The 24,778-nt window shown below is 40.1% G+C and overlaps 1 protein-coding gene across 1 annotated transcript in view; it reads left to right on the top strand.

Annotated features, from left to right (window-relative positions):
* The window catches only part of trip4 (thyroid hormone receptor interactor 4), a 108,478-nt gene that overhangs the window by 19,646 nt on the left and 64,054 nt on the right, over positions 1-24,778 (top strand). Inside the window, exons 6-11 of the mRNA XM_059946873.1 lie at positions 3,923-4,052; positions 8,816-9,031; positions 11,572-11,707; positions 14,500-14,693; positions 16,986-17,110; positions 24,311-24,402. Of these exons, the coding sequence (XP_059802856.1) occupies positions 3,923-4,052; positions 8,816-9,031; positions 11,572-11,707; positions 14,500-14,693; positions 16,986-17,110; positions 24,311-24,402 (893 nt within the window). The remainder of the gene's footprint in view (positions 1-3,922; positions 4,053-8,815; positions 9,032-11,571; positions 11,708-14,499; positions 14,694-16,985; positions 17,111-24,310; positions 24,403-24,778) is intronic.

Here is a 24,778-nt window from a genome sequence, read left to right as displayed (position 1 = left end):
ATTTATATATATATATATGTATAAAATATAGCGGGTAGGCTAATGCCAGTGATGCACGAGGCAGTTTTGACTACCCGTTGTAGAGCCTACCTTTCCGCCCCAGTGCAGTTTCCGTATCAAGCAGTGATGTGCACTTCAGCATGATATGATCCATATGTGATATGTGCATCGTCCAGCGCTCTGCAATTTAGCATGATGTGAGTGTAAATGTGGATAGTCTAGAGCTCTTCAGCCTCCTCAGAAAGTAAAGGAGTTGATGAGCTTTCCTGATCGTGTAGAGTGTGTTCTGGGACCATGAGAGGCTGCACAAGATGTGCACTCCCGGGAGTTTGAATCTGCTCATAATTTCCACTACTGTGTCTCCATGATAACATTACTTTAAATCTTGCCTCTTCATCGCTTCAGTACCAGTGACTGCATCCTCTGCTGTCTATCCCCTGCATCTGCAAATAATTTTCTAAGTCTCTTTTCCTCATTTTTCTCCTAAGACTCTCCTTAACCATGCTCTTGAGCAAGTTACACCTTGCACAGCTGGTGTACAGTTTTGTTTGCTAATAATTCTGTGAAGCACCTTGAGACATTATATGATGTGAGAGATACTACATAAACAGCAGCTGTTACCTTTATGTGGTTCTTGTGAAATAGCACAACTCTCATTTTTACCCGAGAGGAAAATCCTCCATTTGAGATTCCTTCTGAAAGTTAGGTATAGTCAGAAAGATTCCTTCTGTACTACCCAGGTATAGTCAGTCTAGATGTGGGCTCTGGACTCTGGAAAGGAGCTTAAACCTATGACCTTTTGACTCTGGAATGTCACCATCAATTGAGATGTGGCTGTCAGCTGAGTTTTGTGGTATTGAACAATAATTTGAGCATGACGTCACATGTACATCAAAATATACAGTGAATTACATCACTTGCTTCAAATCAACGAGGGTGGCGCTAGGAGCAACCTGCAAGTGTCCCGATGCTTCTGTCGTCACCATAGCATGCCCACACCTTACTAACCCCAGCACGAACCTGTACATCTTTGGAATGTGGGAAGTATCTGGAACTCCAGGAGTAAATTCACACAGTCACAGGGAGAACGTGCAAACTCCTTATAGACAGTGGCGGGAATTGAACCCTGATCTGTGAGCACTGGCGCTATAAAGTATTTGTGCTAACCAGTATGCTACTGTGCTGCCCATTGTATACAATATCATCATCATCATCGATATTTGTTGTATGACGTGGGCAATCATGGTCTTTTGATTATGATTGCTCTTGGCAAATTTTTCTTCAGAAGTGGTTTGCCTTCTTCTGGGCAGTGACTTTACAAGACAGATGACCCTATCCATTATCAATACTCTTCAGAGAATGTCTGCCTGGTGTCAGTGGTCACATAACCAGGACTTGTGATATGCACCAGCTGCTCAAATGACCACCTACCACCTGCTGTCATGGCTTCATGTGACCCTGATTGGGGGCGAAGCAGGTCCAAAGCCTTATCTGTGGGTGATCTGCAAGGTAGTGGAGGGAATGAGTGCCTTACACCTCCTTTGGTAAGGATGAATCCCCTACCTGGAATATATAATGTATATAAGGTATTGCTCCTAGTTATTATGATAGGAATGTTCATCTCATTTGTTAAGTAAAGTGATTGGTTTCAAGTTCTGAGGTGGGATCTTTGAATGATGCAATAATATTTTTTGTTTGTCATAACACCACAGATATTGTCCCTTCAAGTATTTATATAAGTCCTGTTAAGGTTGTTACTGAATCTATAAGGAGAGGTTGGACAAACTTGGATAGTTTTCTCTGAAGCGTCAGAGGCTGAGGGCAATGTGTTAGAAGTACATTAAAGTTGTGAGAGTTGTAGATAGTCAGAGGCTTTTTCCCAGGTTGGAAACATCAAATATTAGAGGACATACCTTTAAGGTGAGAAAGGGAAAGTTTAAAAGAGATTAGCATGGCATTTTTTTTCACACAAACTGGGGTAAATAGAACCCACTGTCAGGGGAGGTAGTGGAAGCAGATACTATAGTAATGTTCAAGATTCATTTAGTCCGGTGCATGACCAGGCAGGGTACAGAGGGATTTAGACCAACTGCAGGTCAGTGTGCTGTTTAAATTGGCTTCAGTGTTGGCATGGATATCGTAGGCCCAAGGCTGTTCCTGTGCTGACTGCTGCACGTTCTTTACATCAGCACTGTTTCTTCTGGGATTTTTTTTTAGTCTATTTAATGGTCTTTGTGTCAACTGTTTGCCATTTCCCTTCAATATTTTGAACTCTTGTCTGTTAAAAGTGCAGGTTTGGTTAGTGCAGTAAAAAGTTCATACAGTGAATGAAGTTTGTACTGACCGCTGTGAAGTCAGTGGGTGCCAGTTACTTACTGATTGCTGTAACAAGCTGCGCGATGAGGATTAATTCCATAGTGTGTTTGTCCTGGTAAAGTGTCAAGCCTCAGCTGAGTTACTCCCCATGGTGAATTGAGTGCAACTGAAAGATTGCTCACCTTGGCAACTAAATTAATTCCCTGAAATGATGATTAATTGGGACAACCTACACCCTATTACTCAAACTCCCTTCCCAGCAGTGGAATGGTTGCAGTGTTTATCATATGTTGTCATTTAGCTAATTTTGAATACTTCCTAAGCATCAATAATGTTACTTACACCATGTATTGCAATTTTTAAGTGAAACCTGATATTTTAAAGTGAAATTATTGATTGTTAAACAATGAATAAATAAGCTATGGATGACGGGGAAGATTGGAAGGCCATTAGTTTTGTACTTCAGTCTATTGGGAAACTAGTTTAATGAATTAGCCGGATCAATGTACTACAGTGGTCTAATTTCTACACTTCTGAGCAACATTTCCAGCTTCATAGACCAACCATTGCTCTGAGCAAGAAATTTTTACACAGCCTGATAACTGCGCGGTACTTTAAAAGTTTTTTTTTCTGTAGTATGCACATCAAAGAAAACACAAACCACAACTCACAACATAAGTAAACAATGTCAGGCTGCAAACCCATACAGCTTAGAGGGTGCAGTGCTTCTGAAGATGTGCAAAGTTTCAGTTCCTCCAGAAGTTTGACCAGACAGCCGATGTGTGAAACTTAACTAATGGTTGGAGGCAAAGCAGCTGTTTTCCTCAAATACCTTGGGAGTTAGCAGCCAGCCTTTCAAGGATGTTGTGTGAATGCTACACTGTTGAAGGTACTGCTCGTTGGAGTGGATTGTGTACTTAAGCCTGGTCTGTCTTCTCTGTTTGGCACTATAAAGCAAAAGATCCTGTACTTCCTGACCAGATCGTAATTCCTCAGGCAACATCACTAAAACTGATGATCTGCTCATGATTGCATTGCAGTTCTGCTCAGTTTGTAGGTGCTTGCTATGTGTCAAAGTATTTCTACATTATTACAATGATTTTACTTCATTGGCTTTAAATTGCATGGGCATAATCTTAATTGCAAATGAAGTTGAACAATGTTTTTATTAGAAACACAAAATCTTGACCAGTACATGGATAGGGGCATCCTTGTTGTGGAGTAATAGCACAGAGACAGGCCTTTTGGCCTAACATCCATTCTGAGTTGTCCTCTCCTAGTTCACCAACCTCCACTATTGAAGATTATGGAAATTAAGGAGGGTGATCACTGAATCATCTTCCAAAATTTCCACAACCTTTAATGGTATTCTACCCCAGTAAAAATCTTCAAGTTATTTTGTTTCAAAGGCTTTAATTAGATACATCAGCAGATTCTAAAATACCTTATGGAAATACTTCTTAGCTTAGCAATCTGGCAATGATTTTTTTTTTACTTGGTCAGACTCCGAACCTAGAACTCTACAAGAGCACTGTAATGGCATTAACTTGGCTTTGCTATGGATATATCATGAGGGCGGAATTTGAAACCTGTTGGATTCTTTTAGGTCCAGATGTGTCACTGAATCCGGATACCTTTGAGAGGGACCTGCTGCCCCATCAGGAAGTGGTTCTGAAGGCCGGGCTAGAGAAAGCCATTAAACACAAAGACAAACTATTGGAGTATGATAAAACCAGGTAAGAGAAAGAACATAACGCAGTCTCTTAAGAACATAACACAGTCTCTGTCTCATTGAGTAATTTGAATCAAAAATATGATTAAACACCTGCAAATGTTACAATTAACTCTGACATTCTCACACTAGTTTTGTGACTATGAAGTTATTCGGAGGATCATAAAAACGTTATCTGGATAATAGTGTAGGAATTAAAACTCTTTGTTAAATAGATCCAGTAGTTATTCATCTGGAGTATCTGGTCATATCTGGTCACCGTATCTCATTTGGATATAATGGTCTTTGAAGATGTTACATCACAGGTTCATTGGATTCATCCCCCTTCTTTTCCAATGCTGATGAAGGATCTTGGCCTGAATTGTCAATTCTTTATTCCATTCCATAGATGCTGCCTGACCTGTTGAGTGCCTCCAGCATTTTGTATGTGTTCCTCTGGATTTCCAGCTTCTGCAAATCTCTTGATTTTATTTATTGGAATTACACTGTGACTGAAAGGAATAAAATACAAGGAGGGTTTTCAAAAACTCAGTGGGTTCCCTTGAGCTTCAATTAAATCATGGTAGTCTGACTGAAGTATTAGAAATAATTAAAAGATTTGACAGAATATACAGACAAAGAAATGAGATTCTGTATTAAACACCCAGTATAAGGCAACATGGTCTTAAAACTGGATGATTATGAGTGATATTAGGAAACATTTTTAATAGGAAAGGTAGTGGTAAAAGCTCTTAAGCTGAGATCAATGAATTACTTAAAAATCTCATAAACAAATCTTAATGTATTAAAGGATATGGAATGAGGTTGGATTTAAGATGTTGATCCACTATCATGTAAATAGATAAGGAAATTGTTTTGTATAGTAAATACTGTAATTCTATTATATGTTCAACATTTTGAGTGAATATTTATTCAAGTTTTTTAAAGCAAAAACAACTTTACAATGAATTATTGATGCAGTCAGCTTGGTTATTGGAAAGGGCTGAACATTTTGCATTTTTGTGCTGTTAGTTTAAATGCTGGTGCACAAATTCTCTATGCTGCTCACTACCCTCTCTGTAGAGAGCTTTGTGTGTAAGCAATTCTGATTCTGATTTCCATGAGGATTCTATTTGTACAGTGAATCTTTCATCCCTTCTGTAATCCTAAAACCTCTGCAAACCAAGCAGCATCCATGGTAGTCGAGGAAATGTTTCAAGTCAAGGGCTCTTCCTTCCAGTGTAAACTCAATGAACAAGCATCTCATAAGTTGTAAGGAGTAGAAGGGTAGAGAAAATGGATGCACTGTCTGTGATAGGATGTAGACCAGAGTTGTCTGTGATAGGACGTAGACCAGAGTTGTCATGGGAATGGTTTCTTTTAAAAACTGACCAAAGAGGAGGAAAATAAGGAAGAAATTGAATCTGAAAAGCACTACCACATCTGTAGGGAGATTATTGGATATTGTTAAATTCAATATTAAGTCCCAGAAGCAATGACCTGCTCAGATGGAAATTGATTTGCTGTTCCTCAAGCTTCTTTTGGGCCTTACAGGAGGTCTTTGGGAGGCAGAGGTCAAAAAGGTTAGAGTGGGAGAGGGATAAAGTGACTGGTGACTGGAGGCTCAGGATTGCCATGCAGACAGACATTGTGCAAAGCGGTCATTCAACCTGCACTTTGTTCCTGCACTGTAGACAAGTGAATGTGGTGAGCACTGAATGCAGCACACTAGCTTTTATCAGGTGCAACAGTTTCACCTGAAATCCAAGGTAACACGTAAGTAAAAGATTGCTTCCTTGGCTGGTGGGAAGAGGTACCAAAGCTAGATAACCTGCTATTAGTAGTCTGTTAGCTATCTCTTATTCTCCTTGGGTTGTACAGTGGCATAGATAGTATAGCTGCTGCCTCACTGTTACAGCAGCTTAGGTTCAACCCAGGCCTCTTGTGCTGTGTGTGTGGTATTTGCATCTTTTCCTCCACGTGCTCCAGTTTTCTCCACATCACAAAGGTGTTTAGTGTTGGTAGGTTTATTATCCTGTAAATGACTGAATGCACAGGTGAATGATAAAAGCATGGGAATTGATGGAAATGGTGGGATAATAAAAGAGCATTAATGTAGGATTAGTGTAAATGGGTGCTTTATAGAACGTAATAGGCTGAAAGGCCTATTTCTGTGCTGTATCACTCTGACTCAGTTTCCTGGGGCTCCTAAATTGTGATTCCATTGTCAGACTGAATGTATTCATGCAGAAGGGCACCATACAAGTACTCCACTAAATCAACCTACTTAAAAGTCAGTCATTGAGCTGTTTTAAGACCCCCCCCCCCATCCCCAAGTCCTACCTCTCACTTTAAACATATGCTGTCTTGTTTCAACATGGGGGAAAAAAAATTACTATCTACCCCATGTCTCCCTCTTATAATCTTTCATACCTCTTTCAGGTCACTCTTCAGCCTCTTCTGCTCTGGGGAAAACAAGTCCAGCCTCTCCAAATTCTCCTTGTAAATGGAATGTTCCAGCAAGTTCCCAGTAATCTGATCTGCATCTTCTCAGTACAACCATGTCCTTCCTATAGTATAGCAACCAGAACCGCACACAGTAGTCCAGGCCAAACCAATGTTGTATAAAATCTTAACCCAGTGTCCCAGCTTTTGTATTCTAAGCCACAATCACTGTGGGCAAGCAACTCTGATGAGACTCAAGAGATTAAAGTTGTTGGAATATGGAGCAAAGAAAAAATTGCAGGAGGAACTCAGCAAGTTGTGCTGTGTCTGTGGGTGAGGGTGTTGAGAAGCTACCAATGAAATTCCATGTCAAGGCGCTGCATCAGTCCTGATTTTTGGTCAAGCATTTTATATACTTTCTTCGCCATCTTGTGACCTGTGCTCCCATTTTCAGAGGTCAGTGAATTTGTACACTAAGGTCCCATTGTTCACCAGCTGTCTTAGCACCCTACCATTTACTCGCATGTTGTACTCTTGTGTGCATTCTCAAATATATCTTCCTGTATTTGTCAGAATTAAATTCCATTTGCTGTTGCTCTGTCCAACTTTCCAGCTGATTTATATTATGTTGTAACAGTGAACACCTGCCTCACTATCCATAGCACCACCAATTTTTGTAACATCAGCAAACCCACCTCATACATTCAGCCTCTTTTCTCTTGTGGGAGGAATTGATAGCATGTTATTCAGAAGTGATGATGATTCATCAGGCTTTGTGTGTGAAAGAGTTCCATTATATTCCTACTGTTTTATTGGATTTTCCACTCCTGCCGCCCAATGGGTTTAAGGCTGAGGAAACTGGTTTCCTTCCTAGCCAAGCTGAGGAAGAATGAATGATATTCTCAGTGAATAGCTGGTCCCGGATATAGGTTGGGATGTGGAGGATGAACTGGGAAGTTTATTGAGGCTTAGCCAGGAACTTTTAAAAATGCATTTATATAACATTTATTCATATAATAAAGAAAATTACATAACATTATAGAACACTATCAAACTCAATTTGCTGTGAACCATATTTATTAGTGGCCAAAGGGTGAGTTAAGAGCAGGGCTTTATGGGGTATATTAAAGGAAAAGGGGGTGGGTGGGAAGAGGATTATTTTAAATAGGGGATGGTGGTATTCCGGCTTTCAAAGGTAAAATGAGGTATATTCATCAATAGTGGATTGTTGGAAATCAGGTGTGCTGAGAAGAAAATCTCAATCAAGTTTATTATCATGCGTCATGAAATTTGTTAACTTAGCAGCAGTACAATGCAACACTTGATAATATAGAAAAAACAATAAGTAAATTAATTACAGTAAGTAGATATCTATATTAAATATTTAGATTAAAAATAGTGCCAATAGAAATACACTAAAAATAGTGTTCATGGGTTCAATGTCCATTTAGAAATTGGTTGGCAGATGGGAAAAAGCTGTTCCTGAATCACTGAGTGTCTGCCTTCAGGCTTCTGTACATCCTTCCTGATAGTAATGATGAGAAAAGGGCATGCCCTGGGTGTTGGAGGTCCTTAAAAATGGATGTTGCCTTTCTGAGGCACCACTCCTTGAAGATGTCTTGGATACTACAGAGGCTAGTATCCAAGATGGAGCTGACTAATTTTACAACCCTCTGCAGCTTCTTCCAGTCCTGTGCAGTAGCCCTCCATACCAGACAATGTTGCACCCAGTTAGAATGCTCTCCACAGTACATCTGTAAAGTTTTTGAGTGTTTTAGGTGCAAACCAAATGTCTTCAAACTCCTGACGAAATATAGCCACTGCCTTGCCTTCTTTATAGCTGCATCGATATGTTGGGACCAGGTTAGATCCTCAGAGATTTTGACAATTAGGAACTTGAAGTTGCTCACTTTCTCCACTTCTGATCCCTCTATGAGGATTGGTTTGTGTTCACTTGTCTTGTCCTTCCTGAAGTCCACAATCAGCTATTTCATCTTAACTGACATTGAGTGCAAGGTTGTTGCTGTGGCATCACTCCACTAGTTGGCATATCTCACTCCTGTATGCCTTCTCATCTCCTTCTGAGATATGAGCATTTAAATGGAGATCTAAGGGTTGTGGGGCTAGAGGGGATATTGTCATGGGGTACTGTGAGACCATGGAAGAAGTTGAGAGCAAAAAAGAGAATTATCATATATGAATTCCATGTAGGTGATTGAGCACAGCACTGAAATAGATTTGGGATAAGAGATTGACCTTGTGTGCTCCAGAATACATTAGCACTTACTTAAAAATTGTATGATGAGTTCTGCTCCACTGACAGAATCTTTTCTTCTCTTCTAGTGCTCGTCGCACCCAAGTCATTGACGATGAGTCTGATTACTTTGCGGCAGATACCAACCAATGGCTCTCCAAACAGGAACGAGAGGCATTACGCAAGAAAGAAGAAGAATTGAGAGAATTACGACATGCATCCCGTCGAACAAAGAAGATCACAATAGACTTTGCTGGAAGGCAAATCTTTGAGGAAGAAGGATCATTAGATCAGTACTATAGCAGGTTTGTTTGGGTTGGATAACACTGTTGAGAAAGAGCTTTTGGTGAGCAACTGCACTAGTAAACTGGAGTCAGGATAGCAGATGGAATCATTAAGTTTCAGGGAGGTTATTTAGCACATTGAATCTTTCCATGAAGCAAGTTAATGAGTCAGATTGACTTTGTGGATATGGTAGATTGACAGGTCTGTTAATGTGCTGCAAGACGTTACCTGACTTTGGTTAACACCAAGAGTTTAGTAAACGTGGCTTGCAAATTAGGAATATCTCTGGTTGTAGCTCACTTTGAAGGACTCTTTATCTTGCATTCTCGATATATATTGCTTATTTATTTATTACTATTTCTTTCACATTGGTTATTTGCACACTGGTTGAACGCCCAAGTTGGTCTTTCATTGATTCTGTTATGGCTATTATTCTAAGAATTTATTGAGTAAACCTGCAAGACAGTGAATCTCAGGACTATATATGTACTTTGATAATTTACTTTGAATTCTGAATTGTGACTTAACAGCTGGACAGGAAGCAGCCAGATGTAAATTATGTTGAGAGCTTTTGTTAAGGAATTTAGAAGTTAATCATGCTATCCACTCCTGACAACAGGCGGGTAACCCAACAGTATTATGGAAGGTTAAGATAAGGTTGGAATTGGCTAGGGTACCTTGTATCCCCACAACACTTAAGCAATCATTCTTTCCAGGCCAGAATAGAATGGAGAGTACTAATTAATCTGGGAAGGTATTGATGTCATGATAAAATTCTTGGTATGAACCACCAATTGATTTATTTTCTTGTTTATGCATCCATGAGAGATCGGTAGCAAAACTGTGCTCCTGGAGCATTGAGATAGATTGTGCATGATTTCAGTGAACATCACAATTTATGCACCACCAAACTAAAAAGAATGAGCACATCTTTGTTCATTCCACCTCAGGTCAAATTTGCATAAGGTGAGGTTAAATGAGGAACACATTTGTGGGCAATTCTCCTGGATTAATCACTGGACGGCCTTTATACAAATCTTCATCAATCTTTTAATTGAACTGTGAAGCAATGTTGGAAAACATTTTATTTATAGCAATGTACCCATGAATGCACAAACTAATTGCAAGTTCAAAAGGATCTGTAAAGAGTAATGTACTATTTGGTTGACTGATTGCAGAACATTTGGTTGCCTAACCAGACATTCTCACTGTTTGCTGGTTTACCAGATTACATCCTTGAAGGGGATCAAAAGTAGTTGACTCACTCATGGTGTGTGATCTCTTGTTCAAATAAAAAGGAGAGCATCGAATTGACAGTAACATGCGTTTTAACCTCTGATGAGCTGAAGACCCATTGATTACACTACTTGTTACAGTGTGATGGGATTTAGACCTGATTCTTAGAGATTGCTTGGTACTTAGAGCATGTATTGATTTCAGTGACTGCAGGTCTGGGACAGTTACTCAATTTTAGACTGATAGTTTGAGATGATGTTATCTGTAATTCTTTCACAGGAAGCTGAGCAATCGTAATGACAGTTCTTGTTGTAACAGAGCATGTATTTGCAGACTCCTGCTATTCATTCACAAGATACTGTGCAGTGGAACTGGTATCTATTATATTTCAGATAGGATTGAATAACACTACAATGCAAGTAAACAGCTGTAATTTGTTGCTATTTGTGAATACATTTTAGGAATCCTTGACCAGTAAAGCTGAGAGGCCTTTCTGCTTAATATGCCCAGGAGATTTTAGCTGTAAGTAATACAGCTTTGAAACAAGCCCTTTGGCCCAACTGGTTCCCCCCCCTGCTAAGTCTAATTGTCTACATTTGGCTCCTAACCCTCCAACTACCTATTCAAATGCCTCTGAAATTTTACTATTGTACCTGCCTCGATCATTTCCTCTGGCAGCTCAGCTCAGTTACTAAACATTATATTAGTCCCGGCCCCTGCCCTTTCTTTGTGGTTTCTGGCACCCAGAATAACCCTGATGATCAAGCAAGGTCAATGATTTATTGAAAGAAAGAAAAATTTGCCTTTTTAAAACAAAGCAATCTTTTCTCGGCATTTCAAAGTGCTTTCCATCTTGTGAAATGATAATGAAATGTAATTGTGCGATGGAAAACGTGGCAGGCAACTTGTTTACAGCAAGCTCCCAAATGTTGTAAAGACCAGGTTAGACGTGTCTCCATAGGTCAAGCTTCAAAGAAAGGAGAGATCTCCAGAACTCAACCACTCCAAAGACTATGGTTCTGGCTAGGTTACCTTGGAATCTGGGTCAAGGCCTTTAGCAGGAACATAAAGTTAATTTGCAGTGTGAGATTTCATTGCCATCTATTGCAAACTGGTGATGTTTTTAAAATATTTGAATTTGTAGGGAAGAGTTGGTTTTCTTCTATTACTGGGATGTAGCCCTTCCCACCTGAATTGTGATTCAATTTCAGACATTACTCTATTTTATACAGAGCTCGTGATGGAGTTAATTGATCTTGTGTTACTGACTTCATGTTTGGGGTATTTTCAGAGCAGTATAAGTTACCCTTTGCCTTTCTTACAGATTGGATGATCTTGTAGAAGAAATGAAGTCTGAAACACAGAGTAATACCTCCTCTGACAAGTGGGACAAACAGAGTAGACAACAGCAGCATTTGAGTGAACTGGTCAACCCCAATATCATTCAGTCTCCTCCTGTTGTAAGTGTTAACGGTCTTTGATAGTATCTGTTATTGATTAATTTCTCTGATGGATGGATCAGCATGTTATTGAACACACATTAGAACGTAGATCAGTACAACACAGGAATGGGCCCTTGATATGCCAAACAAATTAAACACCAAACTGAACAAATCCCTCTGCCTACATAATGTCCCTATCCCTACATTTACTCCCTGTCATTTTGATTCCTCAACCACTCCTGGCAACACATTCCAGGCACCTACAACTCACAATGTAAAATAAATAAAGAAATTTCTCTGCACATCTTTGAATTTACCCCTTCTGACCTTAAATGCATATCTTTTATTATTAGACTTTTTGGCCCTGAAAAAAAGATGCTGGCTCTCTACTCAAGGTACTCTCAACTTTATAAACTGATACGGAAAGCACTGAGATGTTGTAGAAGTTGTAGACAGATTTAATCAACCTGCAGAAATACAAGAAATGCAAGAATACACTTGCATGTCCAGAATCACTTTGAATAGAATCATTGGTAGATTCATAGAATGAAACTATTCACCTCATCATGGCTATCTCTTTCCCAGTCGCCCTGTATTTTCTCCACTTGATTAGCCAATAAAGCTTTATGAAGATGTAAAGGGTAGAGAAGATCAGATGGTTATCTTTGGAAAGGAATGTGGCAGAGGAATGTATCAGCATTTTGCTGAAATTGAATATATCAAAAAAGAGCTACCACACTGATTCAAAAGTAAAGAAAGAAGCTAAGAGGAGGACATATTAAGCCTGAAAGGATTTAGATGGACTAATTGAGTGGGTAAAACAAAGTCAGATGCATTGTAATTAAGTAAAATGTGAGATTATCTGCTTCCATAGGACAAAGAGAATACAGTATTATTGAAATCATCTTAAAGCGTTAAATATTGCTATATAAAAAGTTAAAGGTCTTTTTATAAAACTCTCAAAGTTAGCATGCTGATGTAGCATATAACAAATGAAATGCTAGCTTGTATTGCAAGGAGAATGTGGTAAAAAAAAGGGAGGTTGTGCTGCAACTCAGGAGAGCTCCAGAGTACTATGGACAGTTTCTGTCCCCTAGTTCAAGGGAGACACACTTGCATGCAGTCCTGGAAAAGTACCTGTAATAGCTGGAATGTGAATCTGTCGGTTCTCCTAAAGCATGCAGTGAGGTGCCCATGGCATGGACCCTTTGAGGGGCCAATGAGGCAGGAACTAAGATGCAGAAAATTCTACAGGATTAGAAGTTTTACTTTATATTTGAAGGATTATTCTGATCAAGAATCTGACTGAATTTAGTTTTCTTTATCTACATTGTTGCAGCATCTTCTCATCAAGCTTTCCCTGATTCATACCACATTGAACTAAAACTTAAAACTAGATTCCTTTATTATTTGTTTTTGCCCTTTAAGAATAAGCTCACAAAGTTAACATGCTGGTGCAGCAAATAACTCAAGGTGGCAAATTAAGTGTTGACCTTGTTGCAAGCAGAATGGAATGTATGGTAGGGAAATCTGTTGTAACTCTGGAAGGTTCCAGGATATTACTTACAGTTTCTGTCCACTTAATTAAGGAAGGAAAGCTTGTATGTTTATTTATAATTATATAGTGCAGAATAAACCCTTCTGGCCTTTGAACCATATCGCCCAGCAATCCGCCAGTTTAATCCTAGCCTAATTATGGGCCAATTTACAATGACCAATTAACCTATGTCTTTGAACTGCGGGAGGAAACTGGAGCACCAGGAGGAAACCCATGCAATCACAGGGAGAATGTGCAAACTCCTTACAGGCAATGGCGGGAATTGGATCTGGGCCACTGGTACTGTAAAGCATTGTGCTAACCACTATGCTACTGTGCCATCCCAAACTTGCCTTAGAGGTAGTGAGTGAGAGTTCAATTATTGATTTCTAGGATTGATTGAGCAGTAGGTGATACAATGGCCTTTACTCCATTAATCATAACTCCAGCCCTAGTGAGATTATACAGCAGAAAGTTTTTTTGGTTTCTGTACCTAAGGAAGATTATATGTGATAGAGGGAATAAAACAAAAGTTTACAAGATTGATTCCTAGGCTTGGCAGGGTCTGTCCCATAAGGAGAGATTAAACAGGTTATGTATATGCATTTGAGCTGAGCAGAATGGGAATCGACCTCATTAAAACATACAAAATTCTTACGGAGTTTGACAGGGTAGATGCAGGAATGATGTTTCTGCTGTGATGCCTACAGGTAGGAGCTACATCTTAAAAATAGGAGGTTGGCCATTCAAGATAGAGATAAACGACGTTCTTCACCCAGAGAATACTGAATCATTGCAATTCTCTGCCTAAGAAGGATTGTGGAGATTCAGTCACTGGGTATGTTTAAGACTGAGACAGGTTAAAGAATTGTGGATTAGTGGAAGAACATGTGACTGAGCTAAAAGGACAGCTATGATATTGATTGACTGAGTGGCTGAATGGCCTGCTTGGTCTTATCTCCTTAGAGGTGTAAGCTGTATTTATTTAGTGTTTTAATACCTCAAGAACTGATTAATTTCTGGAGAAAGGCATTGAGGGGGAATTGAGCTTTATAGTGATCAGAACTCAAACAGGGGGAAACGAAATTATTTTAAAAGACTGAACAGTGACAGATTTTTTTCTACTAATTGCTGAAGCTCCATTTATGGCTTCCACAGGCTTAAGAATGGTAAATTGATGCAATGAGTAGAACTTTTAGTTACAACAGGGATCTAATTACTTTGCATCATGCTTGAATTCCATATCCTACATGACTGTATCTGTTCTTGCCAGTGGGTGGAAGTGACTGGTACAGGCTCTCAACGGAGAGGGATTGACAGCCACGTGGAGAGCAGAGGTAACACAATGGGCTGTGAGAGGTCTCGACTGCGGATCCAAGACCGAGAGTTGCTGGAGATTTCTGATGATGGAATGTGCCTCAGTATGCATCAGCCATGGGCTTCACTGCTTATTAGAGGAATCAAAAAGTAAGTAAAGTACAATGGATTTCACAGACTGTAACTACTCATTAGACGATGTATGACCTTGATGTTGCTACTTACTGAAATGTAAATAATTTTGTGCGAGGAGGTTGAAATTCAATGGAATTCTCCAAGACAGTGCTGAAGAATGATTTTGCTGTTTTACTCAAAATCCTGTAAGTAAGATGGTAAGTAACAACCTGGGGTCATCCTGAGTTACAATGCCAAGCAGTTGTGTTTACTGTATTTCTCACATATGGGCTGAGGCTGCCATGTCCTCCTCCCGAGATATTCATATTTGAGCACCCTCAGAATGAGGCTGACCACACAGCAAAGCCCTAAGTGTAGTAAATGCTACATTCCTGTCCAGTGGATGAATATTACTTTAAATGCTTTAATTGCCAACACATGCAAGTTTTATTTTTTTGTTTTTGCTAACTTGCATGTCTTTCTATTTAAGTACAATTCAGGACATCTTTACAGATGCATTGATGCACTAAGGATGTTATTAATTACAGTCTGGTGAAGCTGGATAGTTCTTAAGGAAGAGCAACTGAAAGGGAAATTTAGCAGAAGCGTAATGTGTTTTTAGATAGTAGGTAGAAACTGTTCTGAGTTGCAGAATGGTCCGTTTCTTGAGCACAAGTTGTTGAGAGAAACAGATAATGAGGGAAGCACATGCAGTTTGTGACTTGTGGTCTGATAGGTGCTGCCTGAGAGGGGAATGGAAGCAGGTTCAACAGTAACTTCCAAGAGAATTGGATAAATTCTTTGAGGGAAAGTAATTGCAAAGCTATGGGGAATTTACAGGTAAGTGGGAGTTATTGGAGAGACTTGCAATTAGCATTCACAAGTGCATTATTTTAACCTCCTTTGAGAGAAGCCCAGAAGATATATGGTATGAAAGATATTAATTTAAAGCAGGTGAGAGTGTAGCCATCTTAACTTGATGTTAAATCTGTCGAATAATTGGATTTGCATAACTAGAGAAGAGAACAGCATGTTGCTGTGTAGAACTACGAGTAACGGTCTTGTTTGTTATGTTTCTCAGTTATTGACAGTTAAAGATTAGTTCACTAACTGTCTTCTGTAATCGTCCAGCAAATGTTACACTTGCTTTATTCATTTTGTTAAGTAATGATTTGAAATTTCTGCTGAAAAGCTGGCTGTTCCAAAGATGTGTGAAGGTTTCTGACTCCCAATGAAGTATAGGCAACACTCGAAAACGTTGCTCTGTCATGGAGTCCAGTGGAAAAGTGAGATGTCCTGCTGATTACCCAGATTTACACTGTGGAGTTTGCCTGCTTTACTGTGCCAAGTTGGACTTGACACAGAGACAGTGAACCCGTTTGTGATAATGAACAAGAAGAACTACTGAGGGAGAATAGTAAATAAACATTTTAAATTTATTGGTTAAATTAAATGGTTAATTTGAGTATTTTTCTAGTACTCTTTTAGTGTTTTGAATTCTGTTTCTTTGATAATTTAGAAGAAATGACAGTCTTTGACTGTCGGAGGTATTCTTAAACATTCAATCCTTGGAAACTTTGGCATTTGATAAGCAAGAGTTTCATGATGTAACCCATGTCAAAGCAATAGTATCAGCAGAGCTCATCACGAAACTGGGCAGTTCAGGGTATTGCCAATCTGCTTGGAACAAACTTAGGTGAGGAAATTTATGCTAGAGCACCCATTCCAGTTAAGTGTAGGTGTGTTAGGCTAAAAGCACCTTTGTGGAAATTTTGAGCTGTTAGTTCTGTTTCCTCAGTTCTGAGTTTTTGTGCATTATGTTTGGCTTCCCCAATATTTAATGTACCTTCCCTACAACGGTTTGTTCATTTCACTGTTAATCAGCCAGCCTTTGGTTCTGAGTCCACTCTATGGATCCCTAACTTTATTGTTTCAGGTACCATATCCTGAGCTAAGCCATCAGGTAGGTGTAAAAGATCCTGATCCTGTATAAGTAATGGAAGAGAAATAAGAGAATTCTTCCTTATGTTTACATTAGCATATAATCCTCAACAACAAAAAAATAGATTTTTTAAAATTCCTTGGAAGCTTGCTGTACCTATTTTGACTTCTCTGTTTGCATACACTCCAAGAGTAATGGCACCTTGGAAGTGCCACCCATCAAATGTTTCAACATACGGAGTTGTGAAAGCTGCTCGTCACATTTTTAATGTTTTCCTCTTTATTGCTGATATTTTTCCAGTCACTGCCAGCCTGAAGGTACACATGTAGGGTATTTGGTTTGGCATTTTTCATTGTCTTTATGTATATTTGTGCTGGTGTTCTCAGGGTGGAGGGCAGGACCTGGTACACATCCCACCGAGGTCGGCTGTGGATTGCGGCAGCTGCAAAAAGACCTTCACCACAGGAAGTGACAGCAGTTGAAGCAACATACAGGACAATGTATGGCAGAGGTAAACCAATTCATCAGCATTGTTCATTCACACCTCTTCTGCCTACAGTTTTGTTGCAGTATTCGTTTGCCTTTCTAAGGCCCGTTCCATCTTGGGTGGCCAAAATGTCAAATGAGCAAAGCAGGTCTAAGACGGAGAGCTACAGTATTATTAAGAACAATTTATGACTGCAGACTTCCAGGTTACCCCTGACACATTTTCAAAATGATGGTGTTTAGCTATGCTGCCGCCATAACACAGCAGAGGCTGGACAGCAGTCCAAAAACTTACTTCTTGTGAGAGGTGTTACACTTGTAGGTATCCAGCCAGTTCTTATTTCAGAACAGCAATGCTTGACTGACCTCATTAAAGGTGTGTAGGATTCATTCATTTAAAGGGTGTGATGTTTGGTTAAGTGCAGTGAATCTGTTCCATGGAGGTCTTGAAAAGAGATGCTTGGGTGTAGCTAGAGGAATTGGCTGTTGGTGATGGGGTCAACTGAGAAGTAGAGTTATGTGATACACAACCTGGAAGCTTAGAGTTTGTGTTTTTGAACATCACCAAGTGAAAGGTGTAAAAGAAGAAGAACTGTTAAAAATCCTGAATTGTCCATAACTAGAATGGTGTGTGGCTATTCTTAGAGATCTCTGAAGGGTTGTGTCTCACACTGAAGAGTTCATGTGAAAGAGATCCATCATGTTGTCAGTCTGTTGGTGATTTTGGGACAGGAAATAGATGTTTATTGTCAGCCCTATCAAATCCCATCAGGATCAGTTTTATTGTTACCAACGTTATTCGAGAATTTTTTTTGTTTTGTGGCAGTAATACGGTGAGGGTAAAAATAAGTTACAATAAAAAATAAATAGTGTGAAAGAGGAATAGCATGTAGTATTCATGGATCATTCAGAAATATGATGGTAGAGGAGAAGAAGCTGTTCCTAAAACATTAAATGTGCATCTTCGGGCTCTTGTACCACCCCCTGATCATATTAATGAGAAGAAGGCAAATCTGCATGTTGAGGATCCTTAATGACTGATGCTGCCTTCCTGAGGCACCACATCTTGAAGATTTTCTCAAAGATGGGGAGGCTTGTGCCCATGATGGAGCTGGCTGAATCTATAACCCTCTAAAGTCCCTACAATCCTGTGCTTTGGAGCCTTCATACCAGATGGGTGATGTAATCAGTCAGAATGTTTTCCATGCATACCTTCAGAAATTCGTGAGTGCCTGGTAACATACCAATTCACCTTAAACTCCTAATGAAATATAGCCACTGGTGTGACTTCTTCATAATTGCAACAAAATGTTGAACCCAGGAGAGATAATCAGGGATGTTGGCACCTAGGAACTTAAAACTGCTCAGGTTTTCATCCGCTGACCTCTCAATTAAGATTGACGTGTGTCCTCCTGACTTCCCCTTCTTGAGGTTCTACAATCAGTTCCTTGGTCTTACTGACATTGAGATCTTGGTTGTGTTGTGACACCATTCAACCAGCCAATCTGTTTAGTATCTTAAGGTCTTCTGATGCTTCATAGCCAGTGCGGTCCCTTTAAATTTTGTAGAAGAAAAGTAATGATCAGTTTCCGGTAAGCAGTACTTGCCCTACTTTTAAGAGGTGGTGGGTAAGGTGAGTTGAGGTGTTGATGCTCTGCAGGTACTGCTGTTTGTTAACATGGACATTGGGTTGGAGCAAGAAAATAACTGTTGTGTAGATGAGAATTGAGAAGAGTTTAATTTCTTTTCCTGCTGCCTTAGCTATTCAGTGACTGTGCTGGAACCAGATTATAACTGACAACCTTATTTAACAACAAAATGCTTTTAATAGATGAAGGATGACAGTGAAGTTAATTGACTTTTGAAAGAGATAACTGCACACAAAGATCTTGTGTTTTGTCAGCAGTTCTTGTCAGTGTTTGGAAGGTCCTTGTAGCGCGTGGAGATAAATGACTTTTCCAGGAGCTTAATCAGTTCATTGATTCGCCATTAGCAATAATTCAAAGTTATCACACTCCGGAGAGGAATTTGCTCAATTGCACAATGCCTCAGCAAATATTGGAAAACTTAAGAGTTTAGATTTAGTGAACTCATTTGCTGTTCAATGTTGGTCACTTAATTTAGGTTAAGGCATCAATGCCAATATGAGTGAGTCCAGTGCTGTCAAGGCAAAAGTCCATACCTCCCTGTAAGTGGCAGCAGAAGTAAATAGACTGGTCAATAAGGGGTAAAGCAAGCTTGTCTTCATTGCTAAGGGCATGGAGTATAAGACTCATGTTACAACTGTAAAACTTTGGGTAAGCTGCACTGGAAGGACTGTGTGCAGTGCTGGTCTCCCCATTACTGGATGAACGTAGAGGCTTTGGAGAGGGTTGGGAAGAGTTTTACCGGGATGCTGCCTGGATTAGAGGGTATTTTTAGCTACAAGAAGTAATTAGACAAATCAGATTGTTTTCTCTGGAATTCTGGCGGCTCAAGAGAGACCTGATTAAAAGTTTATAAAATTATGAGAGGCATAGAGAGGGAGCATATGTCAAATACGAGATGGCATAGCTTAAAGCTGATGAGAGTGGTGTATAAAGGGATGTGCAGGGCAAGTTTTTGTACACAGAGTGTGGGTGCCTGGAACACACTGCCTGGGGTGGTGGTGGAAATAAATGTGATACTGGCGTTCAAGAGGCTATTGATAGGTTCATGAATATGATATGGATTATGTGTAGGCTGAAGGGATTAACTTGGCATTGTGTTTGGCACAGACTTTCTGTTTCTCTGCTGTACTGTTCGTTCTATGTTCTGTCAGAATTACTATCTTTCAGGCAATAAATTCTTTCGACATTTTGCATGCTACTATACTTGAGGAGATGTTGGATTGTGTAGCAGGAGAGAGAGTTCAAAAGAAATGAGTGGGGGCAGTCGGGATATTCTGCATGCCAGTTTCTGAGGAGACGTTGGATTGTGCATAATTAAGAACTTGGCAAGGTTTAAGTGGAGGGGCCATTGTGTGTGTGGGTCCGTGCTAGAGTGGCGAGTACAGGCTTTGATTTATAGTGGCTTTATCGAGGAGAGACGAAGGCTGAAGGTAGATTTTTGGTTTACTTTTTCTTTTCTCTCTCTCTTTCTCTCCCTCTTTCTCTCTCTCCCTCTCTCCCTTTCTCTCTCTTTTTTTTTTCATTCTTCACAGTTAGAACAGTGAGGATACCAGACAGGATAATGGAATGCTCCTTTTGTGGGATGTGGGAAGGCAAGGAGAGGTCCAGTGTCCCTGACAGCTACACCTGCAACAAGTGCATCCAGCTTTCAGACCATGTTAAGGAATTGCAGCTGGAATTGGATGCGCTCCAGATCATTTGAGAGGCTGAGGGGTTGATTGACAGGGCATACAGGGAGCTAGTCACACCCAAGGTGCAAGACACCTGTAACTGGGTGACCATCAGGAGGGGGAAAGGGGATAGGCAGTCAGTGCAGAGTTTCCCTGCGGCCGTTCCATATAACCATTACAGCATGGAAACAGGCCATCTTGGCCCTTCTAGTCCATGCTGACGCTTACACTCACCTGCACTCAGGTCCCACTGGCCTGCACTCAGCCCATAACCCTCCATTCCTTTCCTGTCCACATATCCATCCAATTTTACTTTAAATGACAGTACTGAACCTGTCTCTACCACTTCTACTGGAAGCTCATTCCACACAGCTACAACTCTCTGAGTAAAGAAATTCCCCCTCGTGTTACCCTTAAACTTTTGCCCCCTAACTCTCAAATCAGCAACAGGTTTGGATTCTGTTGGGGATGTGACCTAGCAGAGGAAAGCCACAGCAGTCAGGTAGAGTCTAGCTTTGTGGCTCAGAAGGGAAGAAGGGAGAAAAGGCAAGCTGTGGTGTTAGTGACAGCAGAAATAGGAAGATCATACAGTTTAATGAGTGGCTAAAGAGTTGGTACAGGAGGGAGAGCTTCAGATTTTGGGATCATAGGGCTCTCTTCCGTGGAATATGGGACCTTTTACAGAAGGGATGACTTGCACCTGAAGGGAGGGGGACTAATATCCTAACAGGAAGGTTTGTTAGTGCTGCACGTGGTGTTTATACTAGAGTTGCAGGAGGATGGGAGCCAGAGTACCAGATCAGATGATGGAGTGGTTTGGGGAAAGATGTTAGGTATTAATATTGAAGTAGTAAAATGGATTCAACAGTGGCTGGGTGGGAGATGCCAGAGAGTAGTGATGGATAACTTTTTGTCAGGTTGGAGACCGGTGACTAGTGGTGTGCCTCAGGGATCTGTATTGTGTCCAATGTTGTTTGTCATATACATTAATGATCTGGATGATGGGGTGGTAAATTGGATTAGTAAGTATGCAGATGATACTAAGGTAGGAGGCATTGTGGGTAATGTAGTAGGTTTTCAAAGCTTGCAGAGAGATTTAGGCCAGTTAGAAGAATGGGCTAAATGATGGCAGATGGAGTTTAATGCTGATAAGTGGGAGGTGCTACATTTTGGTAGGAATAATCCAAATAGGACATACATGGTAAAAGAAATGAAGAATGCAGTAGAACAGAGTGATCTAGGAATAATGGTGCATAGTTCCCTGAAGGTGAAATCTCATGTGGATAGGGTGGTGAAGAAAGCTTTTGGTATGCTGGCCTTTATAAATCAGAGCATTGAGTATAGGAGTTGGGATGTAATGTTAAAATTGTACACGACATTGGTAAGGCCGAATTTGGAGTATTGTGTACAGTTCTGGTCACTGAATTATAGGAAGGATATCAACAAAGTAGAGAGAATACAGAGAAGATTTACTAGAATGTTACCTGGGTTTCAGCACCTAAGTTACAGGGAAAGGTTGAACAAGTTAGGTCTTTATTCTTTAGAGCGTAGAAGGTTGAGGGGGGACTTGATAGAGGTATTTAAAATAATGAGGACGATAGATGGAGTTGACGTGGATAGGCTTTTTCCATTGAGAGTAGGGGAGATTCAAACAAGAGGTCATAATTTGAGAGTTAGGGGGCAAAAGTTTAAGGGTAACACAAGGAGGAATTTCTTTACTCAGAGAGTGGTAGCTGTGTGGAATGAGTTTTCAGTAGAAGTGGTAGAGGCAGGTTCAGTATTGTCATTTAAAGTAAAATTGGATAGGTATATGGACAGGAAAGGAATGGAGGGTTATGGGCTGAGTGCGGGCAATTAGTGAGTGTAAGTGTCAGCACGGACTAGAAGGGCAGAGATGGCCTGTTTCTGTGCTGTAATTGTTATATGGTTATATATGTTGATAAGCCTACATACAATTCAGGAATCAGAAGGTTAAGCATAGTCAGACTAATGTTCTGAGTTGTGTATATTTCACTGCAATGATTATTGTAGGAAAAGTGGATGAGCTTAGGGCATGGATCAGCAGGTGGAATTATGACATTGTATCCATTAATGAGACGTGGTTGCAGGAGGTGTAGGACTGGTAGCTCACTGTTCAGGGGTTCTGTTGATAGAGGGGGAGGGGTGACATTACTAGGTAGGAAAAATGTCACAACAGTGTTTAGACAGGACAGACTGGAGAGTTGGTCTATTGAGGCTAGATGAGTGGAACTGAGGAAGAAGAAAGGGAGGTACAGTGAGAGTTCAAGTGATTGCTAATGAGCACTCTGTGCCTTGAAGAAATGTTTCCCATTGGCAAAGAAAGCAGATACTGAAGATATAATCATGTTTAAAACTGTTGCATTGAAGGACAACTTTGAACTATCAAAAATCAAATTACTGTGCTAATACATACAGTGCAGGTCTATATTTAAGTCATTGCCCATAGAATTGATCAGATGAGAGCAAATAGATGGTACATTAAAGATTTTTTTTAGCAAAGATTTTCACATGAACATGCTAATAAGATGAGGTTATTTCTGCTCTTCCTAGCATTCAATTATAATAGCTACTTATTCCTTTCTGAGCCATATTCAAACTTCCTTACTCCTCGTTTGGAGACATAAGACGCTGTAGACGCTGGAATCTGGAGCAGCACTCAAGATGCTGGAGGAACTCAGTAGGTCAGGGAGCATCTGTGGAGGGAAGTGGACAGCACTAATGAAGGGTCTCGTCCCTAAATATTAACACTCTTTTTCTCTCCTTAAATGCTGCTTGACCGACTGAATTCCTCCAGCTTCATTGTGTGTTGACTCCACATTTTCTTGTTTCCAAGCTGGTCTTTCTACCAGTACCATGTCCCATCAGCATAGACAAGGGCATTACTTTTTTGAGAGCAGGGATCCATTGAAAATTGGTTTTGGGAGTTCGGAGCCAAGTTTGTAAGCAAGAACCAGGAGTAGGCTTCAATTCCCTAATCAGTCCCTCAACCCCTTAGTGTGGTTCAGTGCTTTGAATCCATTTGCCCTATATACATTGATTTCTCTATCTTCCACAAAACAATCCCTCAGACTTGAACCTCCCCAATTATCAACCATTCACAGCCCCATCAAAGCCAACACATTCTTCCAATAATGGGGAGACTAGAACTTTACATGTTACCCAAGTGAACCCTAACTAAAGATTTATACAGTTGCAACATGAATCTTGTACTCTATACCCTTAGCAATGAAGGCAGGGGATGACAAGAGGTGTGGAATTTCAGAGATTTGCAAGCTTCTCATGTCATTAAGTGCCTTCCCCTTATCCTAGGCATGTCCCATTGTACCAGACTCAACAACTATCAGAAACAGCTTCTCTTTCAACTTTGACAGCCCCTTTCAGAACGCTTCATGTTTCAATGAGATCACCTGTCATTCATATAAACTTCAGTGTATGTGGGGTATTATTGCTCAAGACTTTCCTTGTAGCAATCCCAGCACTCCTTTCTACACTACTTTGAAGACAAGTTTGTCCCTACTTTGATAAGAAGATCGAAACTGCACGTGTTATTTCAGATGAGATTTCACCAATGCCCTCTCAAGATTCACCAAGACTTAATTGCTCTCCAAATCCCTTGTATCTGTGTTTTGTGTTGCAGTACAGATGTCCTGTTGTATGTACACTGAGAGTTTCTTGAGAGTTTCTTACCATTTAAAAGAAAATCCATGTTGCAATGTTCTTGAACTCCACTGCAAAGTAATGAACGCCCTTCTTGCCCTTTCATGGATATACAGAAGGATTGGCTGGAAGATTTACTGTCTCTAGTGATGATTAGATTAATAAATTACACTTATTAAATAAAAGCTGCACTGGTAATAGTGCCTGAACTTGATTTTGTTTTCACAGATATTGAATTTCCCAAGGACTACCCAACTGGCTGCCTGTTGGGCTGTGTGGATCTGATAGACTGTGTATCTCAAGAGCAGTACCATGAACAGGTAAGCAAACTTCTGGAAACTACAGGCCTTTACCCAAGTGTGATTTATAGTGAATGGTCTTGGTAAAAGTGTAATTGAAGGTGGAATGGTTGGTTTGATTGTGAATGGTGGTGCAAATAATTTATCCTGTTTTACCTTCTGTACGTCAGTCAGATCTGATCAGACTGCTTCATTGTGTTTTTTCACCTTTAAAAGCAAAATGATTTGTTTTCAGTTTATATAATACATCCATGACAAAGCTTCTCAGAAGATTTTAGTTTCATTATGGGTTTCTTCGGGCTGTATAGAAAGGATTCATTGTATCTGAACCCACTTGATTATTCAGGCAAACGACAATGTAAGGTGATTGCTGTATGATGAAAGGCCATATGCCACC

This window comes from Hypanus sabinus, chromosome 21 (assembly GCF_030144855.1).
Source record: "Hypanus sabinus isolate sHypSab1 chromosome 21, sHypSab1.hap1, whole genome shotgun sequence".
Taxonomy (NCBI): domain Eukaryota; kingdom Metazoa; phylum Chordata; class Chondrichthyes; order Myliobatiformes; family Dasyatidae; genus Hypanus; species Hypanus sabinus.
Note: the sequence above shows the minus strand (reverse complement) of the source record. Positions and strands in the feature narration are given on the sequence as shown.